Source organism: Nannobrachium achirus (genome assembly GCF_963921795.1).
Source record: "Nannobrachium achirus genome assembly, chromosome: 16".
Classification (NCBI taxonomy): Eukaryota; Metazoa; Chordata; class Actinopteri; order Myctophiformes; family Myctophidae; genus Nannobrachium; species Nannobrachium achirus.
In genome coordinates, this window is record NC_137823.1 from 44906361 (window position 1) to 44924984 (window position 18624).

General features: G+C 42.6%; 1 protein-coding gene across 1 annotated transcript in view; it reads right to left on the reverse strand.

Annotated features, from left to right (window-relative positions):
- Positions 1-18104, reverse strand: part of armc2 (armadillo repeat containing 2) — a gene marked incomplete at its 5' end in the record, with an annotated part of 45327 nt that extends 27223 nt beyond the window's left edge. Inside the window, 10 exons of the mRNA XM_080744969.1 lie at positions 1912-2057; positions 3287-3510; positions 4776-4878; positions 5645-5829; positions 7776-7883; positions 10440-10507; positions 13221-13239; positions 14892-15026; positions 16140-16252; positions 17908-18104. Of these exons, the coding sequence (XP_080601095.1) occupies positions 1912-2057; positions 3287-3510; positions 4776-4878; positions 5645-5829; positions 7776-7883; positions 10440-10507; positions 13221-13239; positions 14892-15026; positions 16140-16252; positions 17908-18104 (1298 nt within the window). The remainder of the gene's footprint in view (positions 1-1911; positions 2058-3286; positions 3511-4775; positions 4879-5644; positions 5830-7775; positions 7884-10439; positions 10508-13220; positions 13240-14891; positions 15027-16139; positions 16253-17907) is intronic.
- Between the last annotated feature and the right edge of the window lie 520 nt (positions 18105-18624).

An 18624-nucleotide genomic window follows, 5' to 3' on the forward strand; every position in this document is an offset into this window, starting at 1 on the left:
CTTTATATTATGTATCCGTCTATGTATACAGAAATAGCAAGTCTAGGCCCTGGCCCCTAAGCAGACAGTTGTTTGTCAGTTGTGGAATTGTCCGTGGTGGAAGTATAAAACATTTGGACTATAGTCGGCTCAACAGCAGCAGTTCTGCCCACGTCAGTGACTTTTTCTGATGGTCCGTGCAGTTATGTAATCTGTAGCCTATGCCTTTCAAGTTTCAATTGGTACAGTGTCTAGCCTAATTAATGGACCATGCTTTTTTACCTGTTGTGTGAGGCGATGGTGTGAGTGAGTGGATAATATTAATGTGTTGGTTGGCGGTTCTGATATAGTAATGAACTGGATGGTAGTGTACTGTACTTTATGGTACTGTTCTGTGCCTTACTGTAGTGAACTGTAAAAGTGTTATGGAAATTCCAGATATTATTATTATGTATCCGTCTATGTATCTAGAAAGAGCATAAATTAACAGGACTAACGTTACTTGGCTGTAATGGTTTCTTTGTAAGAGAAAGGTTCTATAGTTTAATTGATATTAATTTATTAGTGAATTAATTTTCCCCATTGACTTATAATGGGAATCGCATACAATTATTTTTCTCTCGCAAACCATAGGGGCTACAGTTTCAAGACTCGGAGAGGAGGTTCATAATGATTTCAAGGATTAAATAAAAAATAATTGTGTCATTTGGCCTCATGGTGGCGCTATAACGGCTCACTTTACGTTTTGCCCCGTAACTCTTGAACCGTAGATCGGAAAATGAAAATTATTTTTTCCCTGGCTTCCTTGGGTCAAGACGCATCTCCCCATATAGGCCACGCCCATTTGCGTAGGGATAGATTTTCCGCCATCTTGAATTTTCTCCAAAACACACTTTTTGCTCCTTTTCCTACATATTTTCTTCAAATGTCATAAAAACCGGTACACATGATCTATGCAGCCACGCGATAAACATAGTCAAAGGATATTTCGATAGTCCGTACCGTTCGTTCGTAACACGCTTCCAAAGTTAGCGGGAGGGGCCCGTTTCGCAAACGATAGCCATAAATCACAAACAATAGGTCGAGTCAACACTGAATTTCAACCACAGGTCGGGGGTGGCATACTCAACGAATCCCCAAAAGCATTTCCACTTCGACCCCTAGGGGGCGTCACAAACGCGCGAAACGTAACCGTTTCGTGCCAAAACGCGTTTTTCACGGGGACCGACCCTCTCACAACGAAACGCAGGCGACTCGGCGGACAGTCTCACGGTCCGAACCGCCGCACGAGGTCGCGCATTCAGCGCGCTGCAGGCACACTTGTCAAAATTGACTCTGTCAATTCTAGTTTATTTATTTGTTTATCTAGTAAGTAGACGGGATTTTCGGTTCCTTTCTACTCCTACATACTTAGTGAGAAAATGAAAATAAAAACATCAATGTGTTCAGTTTACAGTGGCGAAGTGTGCTATCATTTTCTATAGCAATCGGCCAAATGGTGGCGCTGTAGGAAGCCTTCGAAAGTGCGATCTTTGAACAGGTATAGCTCATGCTGTGTTTTAGGTACAGCCATGAAACCTGTATACACGTATGCGTCTCCTCATGCCGAACAACTTTTACCCTCTAACTTTTGACCTCTGACCTTTAGGTCTCCCACAATTCGGAATTATATGAAAAACAGTAAAAATCTATCTCCTCCTGGGATTTTCGCGTCAAGTGCACAAAACTTTTTTTCACCAAAAGACGGAAGAGAGACGGGAGGAGGAGAGAGACATGCCTAACCACAACAAAGAGCATTTCCTGTCAGAGAGTCAGAAGTGACTCTGACGGTCCCTTCTGGCACCGGCTCACAGAAGCGAAACCGAGCCTGACGCCGCACAGAGAAACAAACGACACACCCATGTGAATAGCGGCAGTCGGCAGTATATTCACCTGCATATTCTGGCGATGTTGGTGCAGACATCCTGGTCGCCGCGGTGGTGACGCAGGGCCACGCAGAGCTCCGATAGGACGCCGTGCGAGGCGAAGAGCGGGCGGGACTCCTGGTGGTCCGCCAGGTTCCTCAGGGTCGCCGTCAGCTGAAGGGGTCAGAGCAGGTCAAGGAGAAACAAGAGATAAAGATACATTACATACCAAAGATAGATAGATTGATTGATTGAATGAAATGATTGAGAGAGAGAGTGTGTGTGTGTGTGTGTGTGTGTGTGTGTGTGTGTGTGTGTGTGTGTGTGTGTGTGTGTGTGTGTGTGTGTGTGTGTGTGTGTGTGTGTGTGTGTGCCTGTGAGAAAGATAGACAAACAGAGAGAGAGAGAGTGAGAGACAGAGTGCCGTGGAGAGTTGTAAAAACAAATGCTGGACAACAGTACAAACAGAAACTACACTAATCAAAGTCCCTACAATGAATACAGTGGCACACAGTAGTAGCATGTACAATATGTATACATGTATCCAACAGCACACAACGTGATCGTATCATATCCTAATCAGGGCTGGCTGCTGCCCTGCACAGATCCCCATACGGCAGTAGAGGGAAAGGAAGTAATTTACTGTGGCTATAAATCACTCTATTGAGAGGAGGGAAACACTGATTTCAAATGCGCAGCGCCGCCACAACGAGAGGAATGTTCCCGGAACATTATTGACAACTCATTTCCCTCCACTAAAAACAGTGTAACAAGCTCTGTTTGATATCAAGCCGGGCCAGCCCAGGATGTTTGGTTAGGCCGACTTGCATCGTCAGCCGCGGGTCCTTTTCTATAGAGTGAAGCAAGCTGGGCTTGGGACTGGAGTTCCAGTGTGTACTGGTCAAGCCGGGACAGAGAGCATTGTGCTCTGGGAGGAGCCTGTACGCCACAGAGAAACAATAACATTGTTTCAGAACAGCAGGAAAGTCCAAATCAAAGCCATCCTCGCCAGCCCAGACCGATACAGAATAGTTACCACATTGCCTTTTTTCGTTTTAATCTGACTGTGTATTTTAACCCAAATAGACAAACCAAAGAAACTATGAGATGGGGTTTTTTCTGAGTGTGTGGCCAGAGTCAAAGAAGTTTCCATCTGTTTTTCCAGTTGAACCCTGTGTTGTACCTGATACAGCTCCAAGGTCAATTTTCACCATGTCAGTTCCAAGTTTGTGAATAAATCCCTCTCAATTCAACGCATTCAGAACTTTTAGCACTGACAACCATGTCCAATCCAAACCCTCAGCAAATCACAGTGAATGGCTGCACCCAAAATAGCAGGAAAATTTCACTGAAAAGACCCTGAATCCGGTTTAGCAATATCCTATGACTATCTCACATCTCACCTGTACAAGGATGTGCCCTGCAACAGTGAAGTGGGTGTGGCCAGGCGTGGATAGTGGGTGGAGGCTCAGGATGAGCCCATGGGCCACACCCATGCAATTCTTGTCCAATAGGAGTCTGAGGAGCGCACTGTTGCCAGACAGAAACTTCAGAGTGCCAACACAGTACAGCAGGGCCTCACTGGACACACACGCGTCCTCTGTGCTCAACACCACCAGCAAGGAGTCTGGGGGAAAGTCAATGTTAGTCCGGCTGCCAACTTAGCATTTATGGCATAGGTATGTTATTTGGTATATAGTTTTTTTTTATTGGCCTAAAATATTGTCTATAATACATATAGTCATGAATCAACCTGCTGACCGCCGATCAGCATTGAGCAATTTCTTTTATGGGGGTAAAAGTGTGGGGCCCCTTCATTTACTATACACTATACTATAAAGGAAAGAAATACCCACAAAAATCTGCTTTAAGTAGCATGTGAGGGCCTGACGGGTCAAACTAGGGGTTTATAATTATTCTGAATCCATTGCAAGCATTGGTTTGGCATGAAAAACATTCCTTGGCCTAAAAACAGACGCACAAAAATATGGTTTAGTGATGAGTCATCACTTTTCATAATTTCGTGGGGGGGCTTTTTAAGCCCAATGGCCATCAAACATATAATTTTGCGAATGTCTGTCTGTCTGTCTGTCTGTCTGTCTGTCTGTCTGTCTGTCTGAGTGAGTGTCTGTCTGAGTGAGTGTCTGTCTGTCTGTCACAGCGTTTCTCCTCAGTGGCTGGAGCAATTGATCTGAAATCGCATCACCATTAGCATATGAACACACCTGACATAACTGTGAAGCCCGTTTGTCACTTTCACAAATCATATGCTGTATATTAGCATTTTTATGGTGTATCTATATCTATTCTGCATCTAGCATGAGGCATATCTATTCTGCATCTAGCATGAGGCAACATGTTTAACCAGCTGTGTGTGTGTGTGTGTGTGTGTGTGTGTGTGTGTGTGTGTGTGTGTGTGTGTGTGTGTGTGTGTGCGTGTGTGTGTGTGTGTGTGTGCAGGCAGGTGGGCGGTTGTCTGGCCCTGTTACAGATGTTGTCCAAAAATCATGCAGATCGGTACACAGTATCTCTATAGCCATTAAACGAAACGGGTATTTCTTACATTGATGCTCCTACATATTATCATGCAAGCACCAGTTAAAGTTACTTTCCATCCCTCATATACTGTGTGCACAGTGCACACCCCATAACCCACACACTGCACATCATTTCGGAGCTCATATCTTTGCAGGGCTAGTATTATTAAAAAACTAAAAAGTGTTAAAATAGCAGATCGACTACGGTAGCTTGTGGAACTTGTAGATCGGCTATTTTCACACCACATTTATCTTTTGGGTCTCAGCTGAAAAAGTGCAGTGCACTGTGGGTGGCATGCAGTGGACAAGAGTGAATAGGAATACAAATATAACGGTGTTTAAGTGTTGCCTGTACCGATGATGGAGTTGTTGTGGAACAGGACGTCGTTGCTTTCACTGCGGCTGATCTTGAAGATGAGCTTACAGATGTTTAACAGGTTGTTTCCGCTGACACACAGCTGGACAAGAAAATGCACATGTTTCCACAGTACAGAATCAGAATCAACATTATTGTCACATTAACAGCGTAAAGAAGTGGTTGAAATTCTTCTTTTTCGTGTGCATTTCGACTAACTAAGTATCATCAGTATGTCAAATGTGTCCATGGCAAGACTTGCCGCCGTCAGTGGCAAATTCTAGATTATTTTTACACAACATTGTAATGTTATTATTTTGATCTTCTTTAACGTTTTATTTTCAAGGACTCCCATAACTCAGATTGTACAAAAGGAACCAAATGGACCCTTACAGTTACAGACCTGCAATGGTCATTTAGGGCTAGCTCTTTATGCATTTGTCTACTAATTGTGTATGTCAGAGACAAAAATGTAATAGAGGGTATGTGCATGCATAAAGTGAATGGCAAATCGAGTGGCAAAGTGAGTTGCAAAGTGAGTTTAATGTTGTTTAACCTCGTTTCATGCAATCGGATAGGGCTTTTCTGTTTGGATGTATGGGCTGTCAAGACCAGAAAGTATTTTTTGCCACTCAGTAGGCGTTCCTGCATAACTTCCAGTATGAGGATGATGTCACGCGCATACCCTCTATTTTGACAAAACTGTCCACCACCAGCCAGCATGGAGATGACCCCTGCAAACAATCATGCATACCCTTACACACACACACACACACACACACACACACACACACACACACACACACACACACACACACACACACACACACACACACACACACACACACACACACACACACAGGCCTCACCGCCAGGCAGAGTTTGGCGATGTGGAGGTTGAGTCGGGCGGAGTTGATGTCGATGAGGCGGAACAGTGTTCGGAGGATCGCTGCCCTCCTCTTGCAGCGGCGGCCGAGCATGCTGTGTGTCGCCAGGGCGGCGTGGAGACCGTCGCACGTCTCACACAGTGCGTCCACAGAGGCCTCAGGCCCGCCTGGCAAACACAAGGGAAGAGCATGTCTTTTGCAACACTCACACCAGGGACGGGAAGAGAATGTTAGAGAGGCAGGGGCCTCAAGTCAATACTGGGAGATATGGCTTAACGGCATGGATTTCTACACAGAGAGGGCAATTCTTTCAACATGAGATGCTGCAGTCAAATTCAGCAGAGTTTGGACAAGGGAATTCTCTTGAATGCTTCCTTCAGGTATGGCATGGAAAGTGGGCATTTGCATTTCTTTCACCATCTAACATATAATTTTCCGAATGTCTGTCTGTCTGTCTGAGTGTCTGTCTGAAACCGCGTTTCTCCTCAGTGGCTGGAGCAATTGATCTGAAATCGCATCACCATCAGCATATGAACACACCTGACATAACTGTGAAGCCCGTTTGTCACTTTCACAAATCGTATGCTGTATAATTGCATTTTTATGGTGTATCTATATCTATTTAGCCTACAGTACCTTTTGTGACCACACATGTTAAGGGAGGGGCGCTGTTGTTCAGGCCATGCACAATCACACACAAACCCACACACACACACACACACACACACACACGGGGGGGGGGGGGGGGGGGGGGGAGTGTGGAACGGGTATTTCTTACATTGATGCTCCTACATATTAGCATGCAAGCACCAGTTAAAGTTACTTTCCATCCCTCATATACTGTGTGTACAGTGCACATCCCATAATCCACACACTGCACATCATTTCGGAGCTCATATCTTTGAACGGGTAAGGGCTAGTAGTAATAACTGCATTCACTTTTTACAGACAGATAAAGGGGCAGGGGCTCAAGCCCCCTTTGAGGTCTATGTGTGCACGTGCCTGACTCGCACTTTAAAGTTGATGTGTCAAAATTCAAACAGAGGGCAATTCACCGAAATGCAAACGACTATTATTTGGTTGGCACACGTCTGCATACGTGTTACATGTGTCGAAAGCCAGGGCGCTGCTATGTGGTGTGCAGTCTAGTATAGCGCTGCACGATGGGCTGAAGGTTAAATCATCACCATCAATCTTACAGTACACTGGCCAGCGGTAAAATAACATTTAATGTGTGGGACCTCCCTTTTCTAAGAAACAGCTCCGAGTTGCGGTGGTCAAGTGTGGGGCAACAATACTTCAATAGGCTGCTTCGTTCTTGACACAGAGGAAGAGAGAAAGGGTGGAGTTTTTTTTCCCTGTTTTTGAGGTAAAATAAATGTTTTCCTTCGTAAAAAGAAAGAAGAAAGAAAGCAGGGTCTGGCCATTAAAAAAACCTTGGCAGCTGTACGGTGGACACTTCACTGCAATTTCCCAGCGAAACTGAATGGGCGTTTTATGCATGAGCCAGAAGGCACTTGGTACAATAAATATTTAATATTTATCTTTCAAATGAATTTTCCATTAAATTGGTAGGGGTGCTAAAATATTTACAGCCATAGATTTCATTTCATGGATGTCGGAGTGCAGTTTCAGGCTAGGGCAGAATCCTGCTGGGACCCCCAGACATAACGCTGTTGTTTGCCTTTCTTCAATGGCTGAAAGGACAGTGCTTTTTCATGCATGACCGTGTGGCGACATTAAAGAAAGAAATCGATTTAGCAGCCTACTGGTTGAAAATGAAATGAATGGGGGGGAAATAAAATAATAACATGATGCCTAACACAATGCCTGTTGGGAACGTATGGCCCGGCCTCTGGTTGTCAGACTACTTAACGCACAATAACGCAGTACCCATTATCATAGTATTTGGAGGCCAGTCTATGACATGCACAGATTGCACATATTCTGTGCATTTATCAATATATGGCTGCAAGAGCTACAACCACCACCCACTGTGTAGATAAGATAGGTTTTAGAGAGATGCTTGAACCAGGGCCCTGCATTACCTCCAATGTGTTACACAGGTTTTCATATTTCTCTGGGGTTCCATACATCACCCACACCACTGTACCTGCAGCCATTGACTCCAGCTCTTGGATAAAGGGCGCTATATGATTATTCCACACCAGTGACTCCACATCCTCCTTCTGGCATGCTGTGTTCCCTCCATTCCCCAGCTCTGAAATGTGGACAGAGACATGCGTAACACTTGCTATGCATTCCATGTCTATAATGCTTTATAAACACACTTATGCTGCATTGTAATCTACTAATAGCGCTGTATAATTATATTTACTAGTCCTTGCCCGTTCAAACAAGTGTGCTCCGAATTATGTGCATTTTGGGTTATGGGGCGTGCACAGTATATGAGGGATGGAATGTAGGAGTCTCAGAAGTAATGTTGGAGAACCCAGACGTATCATTGATGTCAGTCATCTCCAAATTTGGGCACTGTTGCAGCATGCGGCTGTTACCATGGCAGAGACGCATGTGCAGTATACAAAATGTTTCTACTTACAGTACACCTTCCAGCCACTTACAGTGACTTATAATCAGACTATAATGCATTATAACAGTGATTATAATACACTATAACATTATTATAATGTGTTAAAACTATTATTATTAATGAGTTTTTATAACTGTGTTATTAGCAGATTATAATGCCTTATAAGTAGTTAAATGGCATATATAGACATAGGATGGATACAGGATAGCAAGTGCAGCGAGACAATTACCACACACACACACACACACACACACACACACACACACACACACACACAATACACATGAATGCTGAGCAGCAGTTCGCAAGTTCACGTCTTAAAATAAATTAGATTCAGGAAGTTTGAAGGCAGAATAAAAGGTCACCATCCGCATCTACTTCCTCTGATTTGTTCCAAGAGCCTGTGTGAAATTAAACATGTGATTTCACCATGTGATGAGGTGTTTGTATGAGCATTTGTTTGTGTGTGCTTGTGTGAGTGTGTGCGTGCGCACGCACACACACACACACACACACACACACACACACACACACACACACACACACACACACACACACACACACACACACACACACAAGCGTGCACGGTCATTCTCTCACACAGACATTTGCATATCTTCCACCTCGCATGGTGCGATGCAGGAAACCGCGGTTGCCCGAACCAACAGCTCTGTCACCCATTGGCTGGCTGACTCTGTCGGTGGGTGTCAGGCCCTTAGCAACAACACCCACCATCAGGGTTTGACAGTCAGCAAAAGCTTGCTGGGTTGGGAGGAGAGATGGGTGTTTGTGTTGGAGACGGCCTTACATTCCTCCGCCTGTGCCATTCCTACTGTACACCCATGCTTGTGTTATTTTATATGTACACAGTCAAATCTTCTCTGTTAACCCATTTAGGCCTAGAATTATTGAATGCTTTAACCAGTGAAAAATAGCAGATATACAAGCTCACAGCGTGGCACCGAGTGCCGCGCTGCGAGCCTGTAGATCTGCTATTTTTGAAAAAGTCGTGAAAATGTGTGCAAATCTTTGAATATATGTATTTTCAAAGCGAATGTTTGTAACTCAAATTTTGCTTCTGGGTGGTCCCTGGAACTAAATATTTTGAGATGCAGGTCCGTGGCCAAATAAATATCATTTTGGGGGTCCTTCACATGAAAAGGTTTGATAACCACTGACATAGTAGTCTCTCAAGAACAGACTAACTGAGCTCCAGTTAAGTGAAAAGGACCTTTTCTTTGACGATGGCTGGCCAGATTGCTGACACAGAAACATAGGTTGTTCAAAAAGTCTTAGAAGGATTCAAAAGACACTTATAGAATCAGGTCAAAATTCTAATTTTCACGATTTTTCAAAAATAGCAGATCTACAAGCTCGCAGCGCGGCACTCGGTGCCGCGCTGTGAGCTTGTATATCTGCTATTTTTTAATAGTTAAAGCATAAAATAATGATACACATAATGTGTACCCTTTCTAAATGGGTAATCTAACTCTGAGGGTGTAGATTTGCACTAAAGCTCAGAGTTACAAATGGATAACTAACTAACACGAGGATTTTACTGTGCAGACTCTCAGTACACAAAGACTGGCTTTTATTAAGTAGGGCTTGGTTTGATTTCAAAATACAGTATCTAGCTTCAGGCTTTTGGATTAATAAATTAGATTTTGTGTTGCACGCTAACAAAATCAATGGATGGTTTGTGTGAGTGGGTGATATTGCATAAGACAAACAGAAGACTACATATTGAAACACAGCTTAGAATAAATAAATAGTTTCATCGTTGCTTTATGCCGACTCATTCTTTGTTGTTTATAACAAAACATTCCACCTCCTGCTGCTACAGTAAAATGTAACTTTGGATTTAGCACTAAAAGTGTACAAATTGACTCAGGATTTTGCTGTGTACTGTTATACTTCAAGCCCATTCTCATTGCTTTTCTCTCTTTGTCTCTTACTGAGTCATCTGATCTGTAATTGGTCTAGTTTGAACGCAAGACATGATTTACAGTATAAACCCAAACATGTTTTGGTTTCAATATATCTTGGTCAAACAAGAAATTCACTGAGTGCATTAGGTGAGTGGGCAAGTTAACGTTACATATGAGGAGAACACTCTGCCCAAGTCCATACTGATTAGAACATTATTGTTTCTCTCCTTCTCCTTTAAAAGGATGCTTTCTTGCATTGGGAGAACGCTGAGATTCAGTTAAGTTTATCTGGACAAACCTGTTCTGGTTGCAGCTCCGCACTCTGTCGGTTTGACAGATGAGTCAGCATCTGGACGTCTTATGACACTGTAGACACACAACAAACACAAAGTTACATCAGATTGCTCACATTAAAACAGAGCTGAATGACTTTGTTTAGACTTTTCCACTAACCAGTTCTGACCTTAAAAAAGGAAACACAACTTTAGAAGGATATGGAAATTGGAGAATTCACAGAATCCATCGGTGCCAAGAGTGCAGTGTGCTGAAAAGTTGCTGACTTTGTGTTCTGTCCAACTGTTTCCATGTCAGTGTTACAGTACATACATGTACTTTCCTCGTCGGCCACTGGGTGTCCCCATTGCAACAGAGGTTAAAATAACAGCCCTTTACCTCAAATTACACCACATGTGTGCACAAATTGCACGTGTTATCTCTCTCCTTTGTGTGTGTGTGTGTGTGTGTGTGTGTGTGTGTGTGTGTGTGTGTGTGTGTGTGTGTGTGTGTGTGTGTGTGTGTGTGTGTGTGTGGCGTGCGTGTGCATATGCATGTGCATGAATTTGTGTATAAGAGAGAGAGAGAGAGAGAGAGAGAGAGAGAGAGAGAGAGAGTATGAATGCGAGAGTCTCTCACATTCTCTGTCTCTACGTGCGTACCCTACTGTACAGTATGTCTGTGCGATGTGTGCATCACAAACTGCACTTTGTAACAGACAGGAAGTAAGGTCTTAACTTTGTGGCTGGCAGGCAGGCCGAGCTGAAGCTGTTCATGCTTTGTCATTGTGTTCCGTCAGAGCAGTCTCACCACCTCTGTGTATACCAACAACCGAAAGGGCCTTGTAATAACATGCTCATGTCATGTTACCATCTGCATAGTGGTGTTTTGCCTTCTGCGTGTCCCTGTCTGTCAAAGTCTTTTGGCATAAGGAGACCAGCAGGCTTTAACCACTTTCTAACTGGCATCCACATTTGTGGGCACTTTCTAAAAACTGTAAGACATATAATATATATATATATATATATGTATATAATATATAAACTGAGCCTGTGAAGATCAGCATTTTTTAGAAAAACATTTTTTTAAATAGGACTTAAATTAGTATGGTGTAATGGTGTATGGTGAATATACATACTGTGACAGTAATATGAGAGCAGTGAAGGAACTAACTTATTTCCACTGCAAATAAAAGAAACCTAAAATACACATTCATTAATTTCCTATTCTTATATGCTTATAGTGGAATATGGGATCAGTGAAGGTAATAGCTTCTTCCCAGTACTGCAAATAAAATATACCTAAAATGCAAAATGTACTAATGTCTAATTCTAGCACTAGGCTACTGTTGTAGACTTGTTTCTTCAAATATAATTATATTCTAAATCCACCTTGAAACCTCAATTTGTATGTTATTCTTTTTTGGATACAATAGACCTACTGTATAATATATTGCAATGAATGTGAGTCTGATAGGTACTGCAGAGTATACACATATTTAGCTTTGACTCTCAATGAGACAGTCTGGCTAGAGGGTCTCAGGAAGAAATGTGACCATAACACAGCAATGTCACTGACAATTGTCACAGTGTCCACAGAGTACCTATTGGAGCATGTTCAGAACATGTTGCTTAATGGCATCACACCCAAACATTGACTAAACTATGTATAACATATGAATTCCGGTCTGGAGAGCAGGTTTTCAGGGGCGTGTGAAGCTTGATTCATACTTCATCGCACAACAGTGTCGCGCCACGAAAATAGGCTAACTACAAGCTCACAACGCATTGCGGACGCGACACGGTGTGAGCCTGCAGCTCTGCTATTTCCGGTGAGTGGTTGGCGAAGGCTGGCGGGGCACATGTAGCCAGGAGTGCCAGCCAGGCCATGTTATTGCGAATGCCAGAGGCGGGCTATGGCTCTGTGTGATAGGATTAGGAGTCTGGTAATAAGGCCTCTTTGTGTGATAGAGCATTCTCTGAGACATGACCTCATCTCTGTCTTAGAGCCTGGCCAGTGTGCTGCAGTCACAACACACTGCTGCTGCCAGCCTTGCCCAGATGGGCACCCAAATCTAATAGAGAGCCATTTGGAGCTATAAAGCCCTGGCTTATTGGGAGAAAAGGAACCAAGTGGATGGCTAATCTCTCCTATCTCTACACGCATCTCCCCCAACTCAACGTTTTAATCTGTCATGCTGTCTCTATTTTTCTGCTAAGAAAGGTCTATCTCCTCAAACTACTACACCGTATATTCCGGAGTATTCAATTAACCGTGAGAGAGTACACAATGTCCAGTTAAATGATTGATACTGTAGTTAGGAACCAAATGGACCATTACAGGTATACAATTCTGATAGGGTACATATGGAAACAAATTGACCCTTTCGGGTTCATTTGGTTACACACATGCTGCACATAACCTCTCAGAGTAAATTATTCTAGGTTATCTTGGTAAAGATAGTTTCCTTTTCCAAGCTATCTCATCTGTAGTTCTAGTTGCTACAAAAGTAAGTAAGTAAGCAAGTACATTTTATTTATGAAGCCACTTTTGAAACAATGTCACAAGGTGCTGTACAATGGACAACAATATAAACAAGTTAAACCAAGGCCCATTAGAGAAATAGCACAACAAGAAGTAAAGCAAAACATTGACCTGCACAAGTGGCTCAGGTAAAATCTTCACAAGACAAAATGCTTACCATGCACAAGGGAGTGCATGGTGGAACGGTATGAGCACCAGGATATGCTGTACTGATTGTTGTTGGCAACATGTATTACAAACATATAATGTACCAGTACGGTACCCAGAGAACACAGAACATTCTGAAACAGCCAGGAGAATAGAGAACACAGGACATTCAGATTCTTCAACCTTATCTTTGGGACGTCATTCTGATGTCATTGTGGAATTCTTTTACGACGCTGGAAGTGATCTCGGCCCAAACTCTTAACATTTGACTTCTTAACGGTGTCAGCAACGTGTCATACACTTATTGCGTGTCAACTTGGCTCGTAAGGCAAGAGGTGAGGAGGTGGCGCAGGTGGGGTGGGGTGTCGATAGCGCAGACTTCCAGTAAAAGTGTTTTATGGGTCGTTCCCACCCCACCACCACAGGCACGGCTGCTGCCTCAACCAAATCGATAGGCGGACGGAATTTAACGACAGCCTCCGAACCCCCCTCCAGAGTTACAGTCCCTCACCCACCCTGACACACGGCTGATGAGGTCGGCATAAAAAAAAGTACTGTACTTAAGTACAATTTTGAAGTATTTGTACTTTTGTACTTGAGTATTTCCAAATGTCCAATACCTTCCCTTCTACTCTACTACTCCACTTGGCCATGGACCCCCATTAATGAGTGAATATTTATAAAAAGGTTTTTGCACTGGAATATGTGCGTCGTTGTAAGTGCTTTGTTATGGGATATAATGAGGAAGTTGTACAGGTGTACTATTAAGTGCAATAACAATCTAATAAAGATAATGATTGATAACTGACTCGCTTTTATAGTCAGAAGTTGTATTACAATATTCTCCCATGACGGGAGCAAAGCTCATTCTGTCTGTCTGTCTGTCTGTATTTCTCTCTCTCTCACAGACACACACACGCACGCACGCACGCACGCACGCACGCACGCACGCACGCACGCACGCACACACACACACACACACACACACACACACTTAAAAGGTTCTTGCACTCTACCTTGAACACATTTTCTCTACAAAAGAGAAAGCAACAAGTGGACAGAAATGCCTTAAATTGGACACATTGAAAGCGCAGAAACATCAGCAATGGCAGAGAGTTGCCTTTAGCTAAGAGCAAGAAGACAGTATTATTCAATGCTGTACAGTGGGGCTGCAACAGCTAACCAAACTAATCGATTTAATCAATTTTTATTAAAGATTATACATTTTGTGGGGAACCATTTTTTAATTTCAAAATATGTTTTAAATAGCGAAAATAGCCATATCTATACTATTGTATGACAAACTACAATAGAGCACCAGAGTCTGCCATCACTGCTGCTAAAAGGCAGGAATTTGGAAGTCTTGAGTCTTCCAAATATAACACAATATTACTCATACGGATCTGACGCATCGACTGACAGTTAAAAGAGTACTGATTTATCCAAATCACTAGGGTGGTTTCTTTATTGTTGGAACACAGTTCTTATATGACGTGATTTGAGATTGGCATTGGGGATTCCAATACAAAAAATAACACATTCTAGTGGGTGTGACCTCAGGACTTTGGCACTCTAGGGCTAATCTAATCGATTTAGTCTGAATTATATTTATTTGTTTGTTTTGCTTTGATTCGTTGATATACACATTTTCAGGAAGAAAATAGGTTTTGTCAAATTGTCACATTGCTAAAAAAAGAAGGGAAAAAATGTGGGTGAGCGGGTGGGAGGTTGCAGGAGAGAGGCAAATAGAGCAAGTTGGATAGAGGATACCGTTAATACCTTTCACTTGCTGTTCTGCGCGGGCCAGGTTTGCGGGGGCCGGTGCCGTGGACCACAGTGTGGTCTGCACTGGGGGGTCCCCTGTCCTCTCTTTTGGCTGACTGCTGCCTTTGTTCCTCGTCTGGACTTAATCTCTCCCTGGCTAAAGACGGCAGAAGGGGACGTGGCAACAGGTTATTCACAGGCCGTACAAGTGCTATTATTATTACTGCACTATTGTACCATAGCAGGCAAAGGATCTGGAAGGAGATTATGCATTTTCCATTCAAAACGGCACCAATAAAGTAGGTTCTTCACCCAAGCCAGCCACCGAGAATGTAAATCAGGTATAATATTGGCTTGTGAATGAATCCATTCATTTCCCTTTGAGAAAAGCTTCTTCAGCTCCTCAGCTGCCAGCACGGATGATTTAAAGCTGCAAGCAATAGGTGAACTGAATGGTCCCCGTTTTTTTCCTCCTTTTTTTACCAGTTCAACTGAGGTAGAGTCTAAAGCTCGACCACTGTGAGCTTTTGGATCAGCCATTTTTGGCATGCAACACTGTAACACTGTAAGAAGAAGTATTTAAATTGGGCTTAATACACGGCAATATCCTTAGTGTTCATTTTACCAAATGGATAGATTAACACTGAGGAGTTTACTGTGGACACAGCACGATAATTTAACTGAACAATGAGGATTTTAATGTGTAGTGCAGAGGCTGTGGGAACAGAGAATCTTAATCCAAGTGTTCTTCAAGTTGATGGGGTTTCACACACCCTATGTGATGTAATTTTACTTTTCACTATATAAAAATTCCCTGACAGATATTTTGTATAAAAGTGTGGCCCTGTAGTTCCACCGTTAACAAAATGTTTAATCGTTTATCTACAAGCTCACAATGCATCGCGACATTAGCCTCGTAAACCAGACTCTTCCTGCCTTCATTCGAATGCAGAAGATGGGAGGAGTCAGTTTACTAGGCTATCGTGACATGCTGTGAGCTTGTAGATCGTAGATTTCCAAAAACTATAGGGACACCAGGTTGAAATTTATCCTGTCCTGCTTTTAGGAAAAGCGTTCAACAGCACAAAGGATTTAATTACATTTTCAATGTATATCTGCTAGATTATGTAATTATATCCACTCACACAAATCCATAACTGTTAACGAAAGGGACAAATATTCAAACTTTTTATTTTCCCGACTTTTAAGTGTATGCCTGTCATCTGGCCATCCTTCTTTAACTGTCCTCACCCTCTGCCACTCGTTGTACAGGTGCCAATGCGGTGAGAGATCCTGCCCTGAGGAGGCGCGCCCGTGTCCCTGCCAATGCCCTCTTCTCTTCCAGTGGCACAGCAGGGGGCTTGGGACAGGCCTTGACTGGCTCTGCAACATCACAGCTTGCTGGAAAATGTGGCTTCTAGCACAAGACATACAGTATACAACAATGACTTTACATTCTCAAAGGCTAGCAATGCAGTAAAGTAAACAATGTGCCCATGCAGACAGCTAGGATTGTACTATGAGTGCATTTTTTCCAAAATGTTAAATTTTTTTAAATGGAAAATGGTCGGAAATAATGTATATTTTATTTTATACATGATTTATACATGAATTGGCCTATACATGATTTGAACATAAACAGTACATAAATGTACCCTTCAAATTCTTTTTCATGCCCAAATGGCTATCTACAGGTTTAGGTGCAATGTGTAGCAATTGTAGAAATAATAGGCCTTAAATTCATAAAAAATAGATTATGATTATGTATTTGGCCCCCCAGTTATAAAATAAATGTAAAATTAGAAAACCTTTGACATGATCTATTCAATTCACTGATGCAGATCATTTGTGTTCTGTGAAAGTTCATCTTACTAATATTCAGGACGTGAGGACGCCCACCATTAACAGCTTCCGGCCTTTACACAAGTTACACAACCATAACACGGATATGAGCCACTATGTGAAATACTGTGCACAGGTGTGGAGTCGGCTTGTTTTTGAGAAAACTTACATGGGTCAGTGGGGAGAGGCGACTGCCTGACCCTGGTCGTGAATCGGGGCTGTCAAAATTGCGAGCATGAAGACTGTAAGGAAAAGGAAAAGTGAGTTTGACAGGTTGCGTGCGAACCTGGGAACTAGAATAGGGGTGCAACAGTTGATCGAACGAATCGATATAATTGATTATTAGAAAATAATGTATAATTTAATTAAATAATCAATTAATATCTCTATTTTGGGCAAGTCATTCTAGGGGAAAGGTTTCAAAATATTTCGAAGAATTTCCAAAATATCGAAAAGAGCCAAAATAGCTCACAATCGCATGCCCAAAAAGTCAATCAAAAATTTGAATTACCGCTGAATTACCGTTCAATTTAACACAAATTTTGTTTTACTTTCTGGTGCTGTGCGATTAAAAAATGTCATATCTAAATTTGTATGCAAATACCTACATAGCTATGATTGAATTATGACTATATGGGTTCACACCTATTTTATATTTTAAGCAACAGTGAAAACGGCACATTATAGGTAAACAGTGCTCTTATTTTACATTCCACAGACCAGAAGACAGAGCGATCTGGCCACGTTCAGGTGTTTAGACAGATATCTCGTGTTGTGTTTATAGACGGTTGCGTCCCCACTTAAACAAGCACTTGCCCGGTCGGGCAACCTGAAAGTAAACTTCACCTGCCCTAAAGATTTATTTACCTGCCTGGGGCAGGTGGGCAAGCCTCAGTGTCAATGCCTGCTCTTTTTGAAAAATCATGAACTATTTGCTTCTGGGGGTCCCTGATACATAATATTTTCTTTTGAGACGGGGTTGGCGACCAAATACATATAATTCTGGGGGTCCTTGACATGAAAAGGTTTGAGAACCACTGATGTAGAAACATGCGGTTTTCAAAAACCTTAGAAGCATTTAGAAGACACTCGGGTCAAAAATACTCATAAGACTTCCACAAATGTTCAGGATTTTTCACAGAAATAGCAGATCTACAAGCTCGGTCTTAATGGCTTAAGCCGAGTTGATGTCCAACCTGAAGGTGGATGGAGGCCTGCTGTCACGCTGGGCGTCTCCAAACAGCTGCCTGTGAGCGTCCCTGGGGGTAAACGGCCGCTGTGTGCTCAGGACGCGTAGGGACTGCCTGGCTTCATTCACTATTTCCGCACAGGTCTTCTTTTGAGTGCTGTGCCTGACGGTCAATGGACTGGCATTCCCTTGCCTCCTCTCCATAGAGGCTGAGTGGACCTATTTGACAAGACAAAGGTGTCTTTAAAATGATATCAGACTTGATTTTTATACATGGAAAGAGTGAGACATCATACAGAACAAAGAAATGAACAACACAATTAATTGAATGTTTTAAATTGAATAGCACTGAGTGGCCAGGGCCACTATGACATTTTAGACAAAGTAACACAGATTAAAGTAAAAAACTATTAGTTTGGCTGGCTAGTGGCTACATAGCCTACATTAAATCTAACGGATATAGTCATTGTTTTAGCCCAGTGGTTCTCAAAGTGGATTCCAGGGACTGTGGGTTCCTTTATGGGGGTCTAATTTGACCCTTAAAGTCTGTAACTCTAACAGTGTACAAATGGAACCAAATGGACCCGTTAGGGTCCATTTGGTTCCATTTGTACACTGTTAGAGTTAAGGGGAGACCATGAAATCTAAAAGTTTGAGAAACACTGTTTTAGCCTGATCAAGCAATGGAGTAGACCTACCGTAGCCTACCTCTATCAGGTGAAAT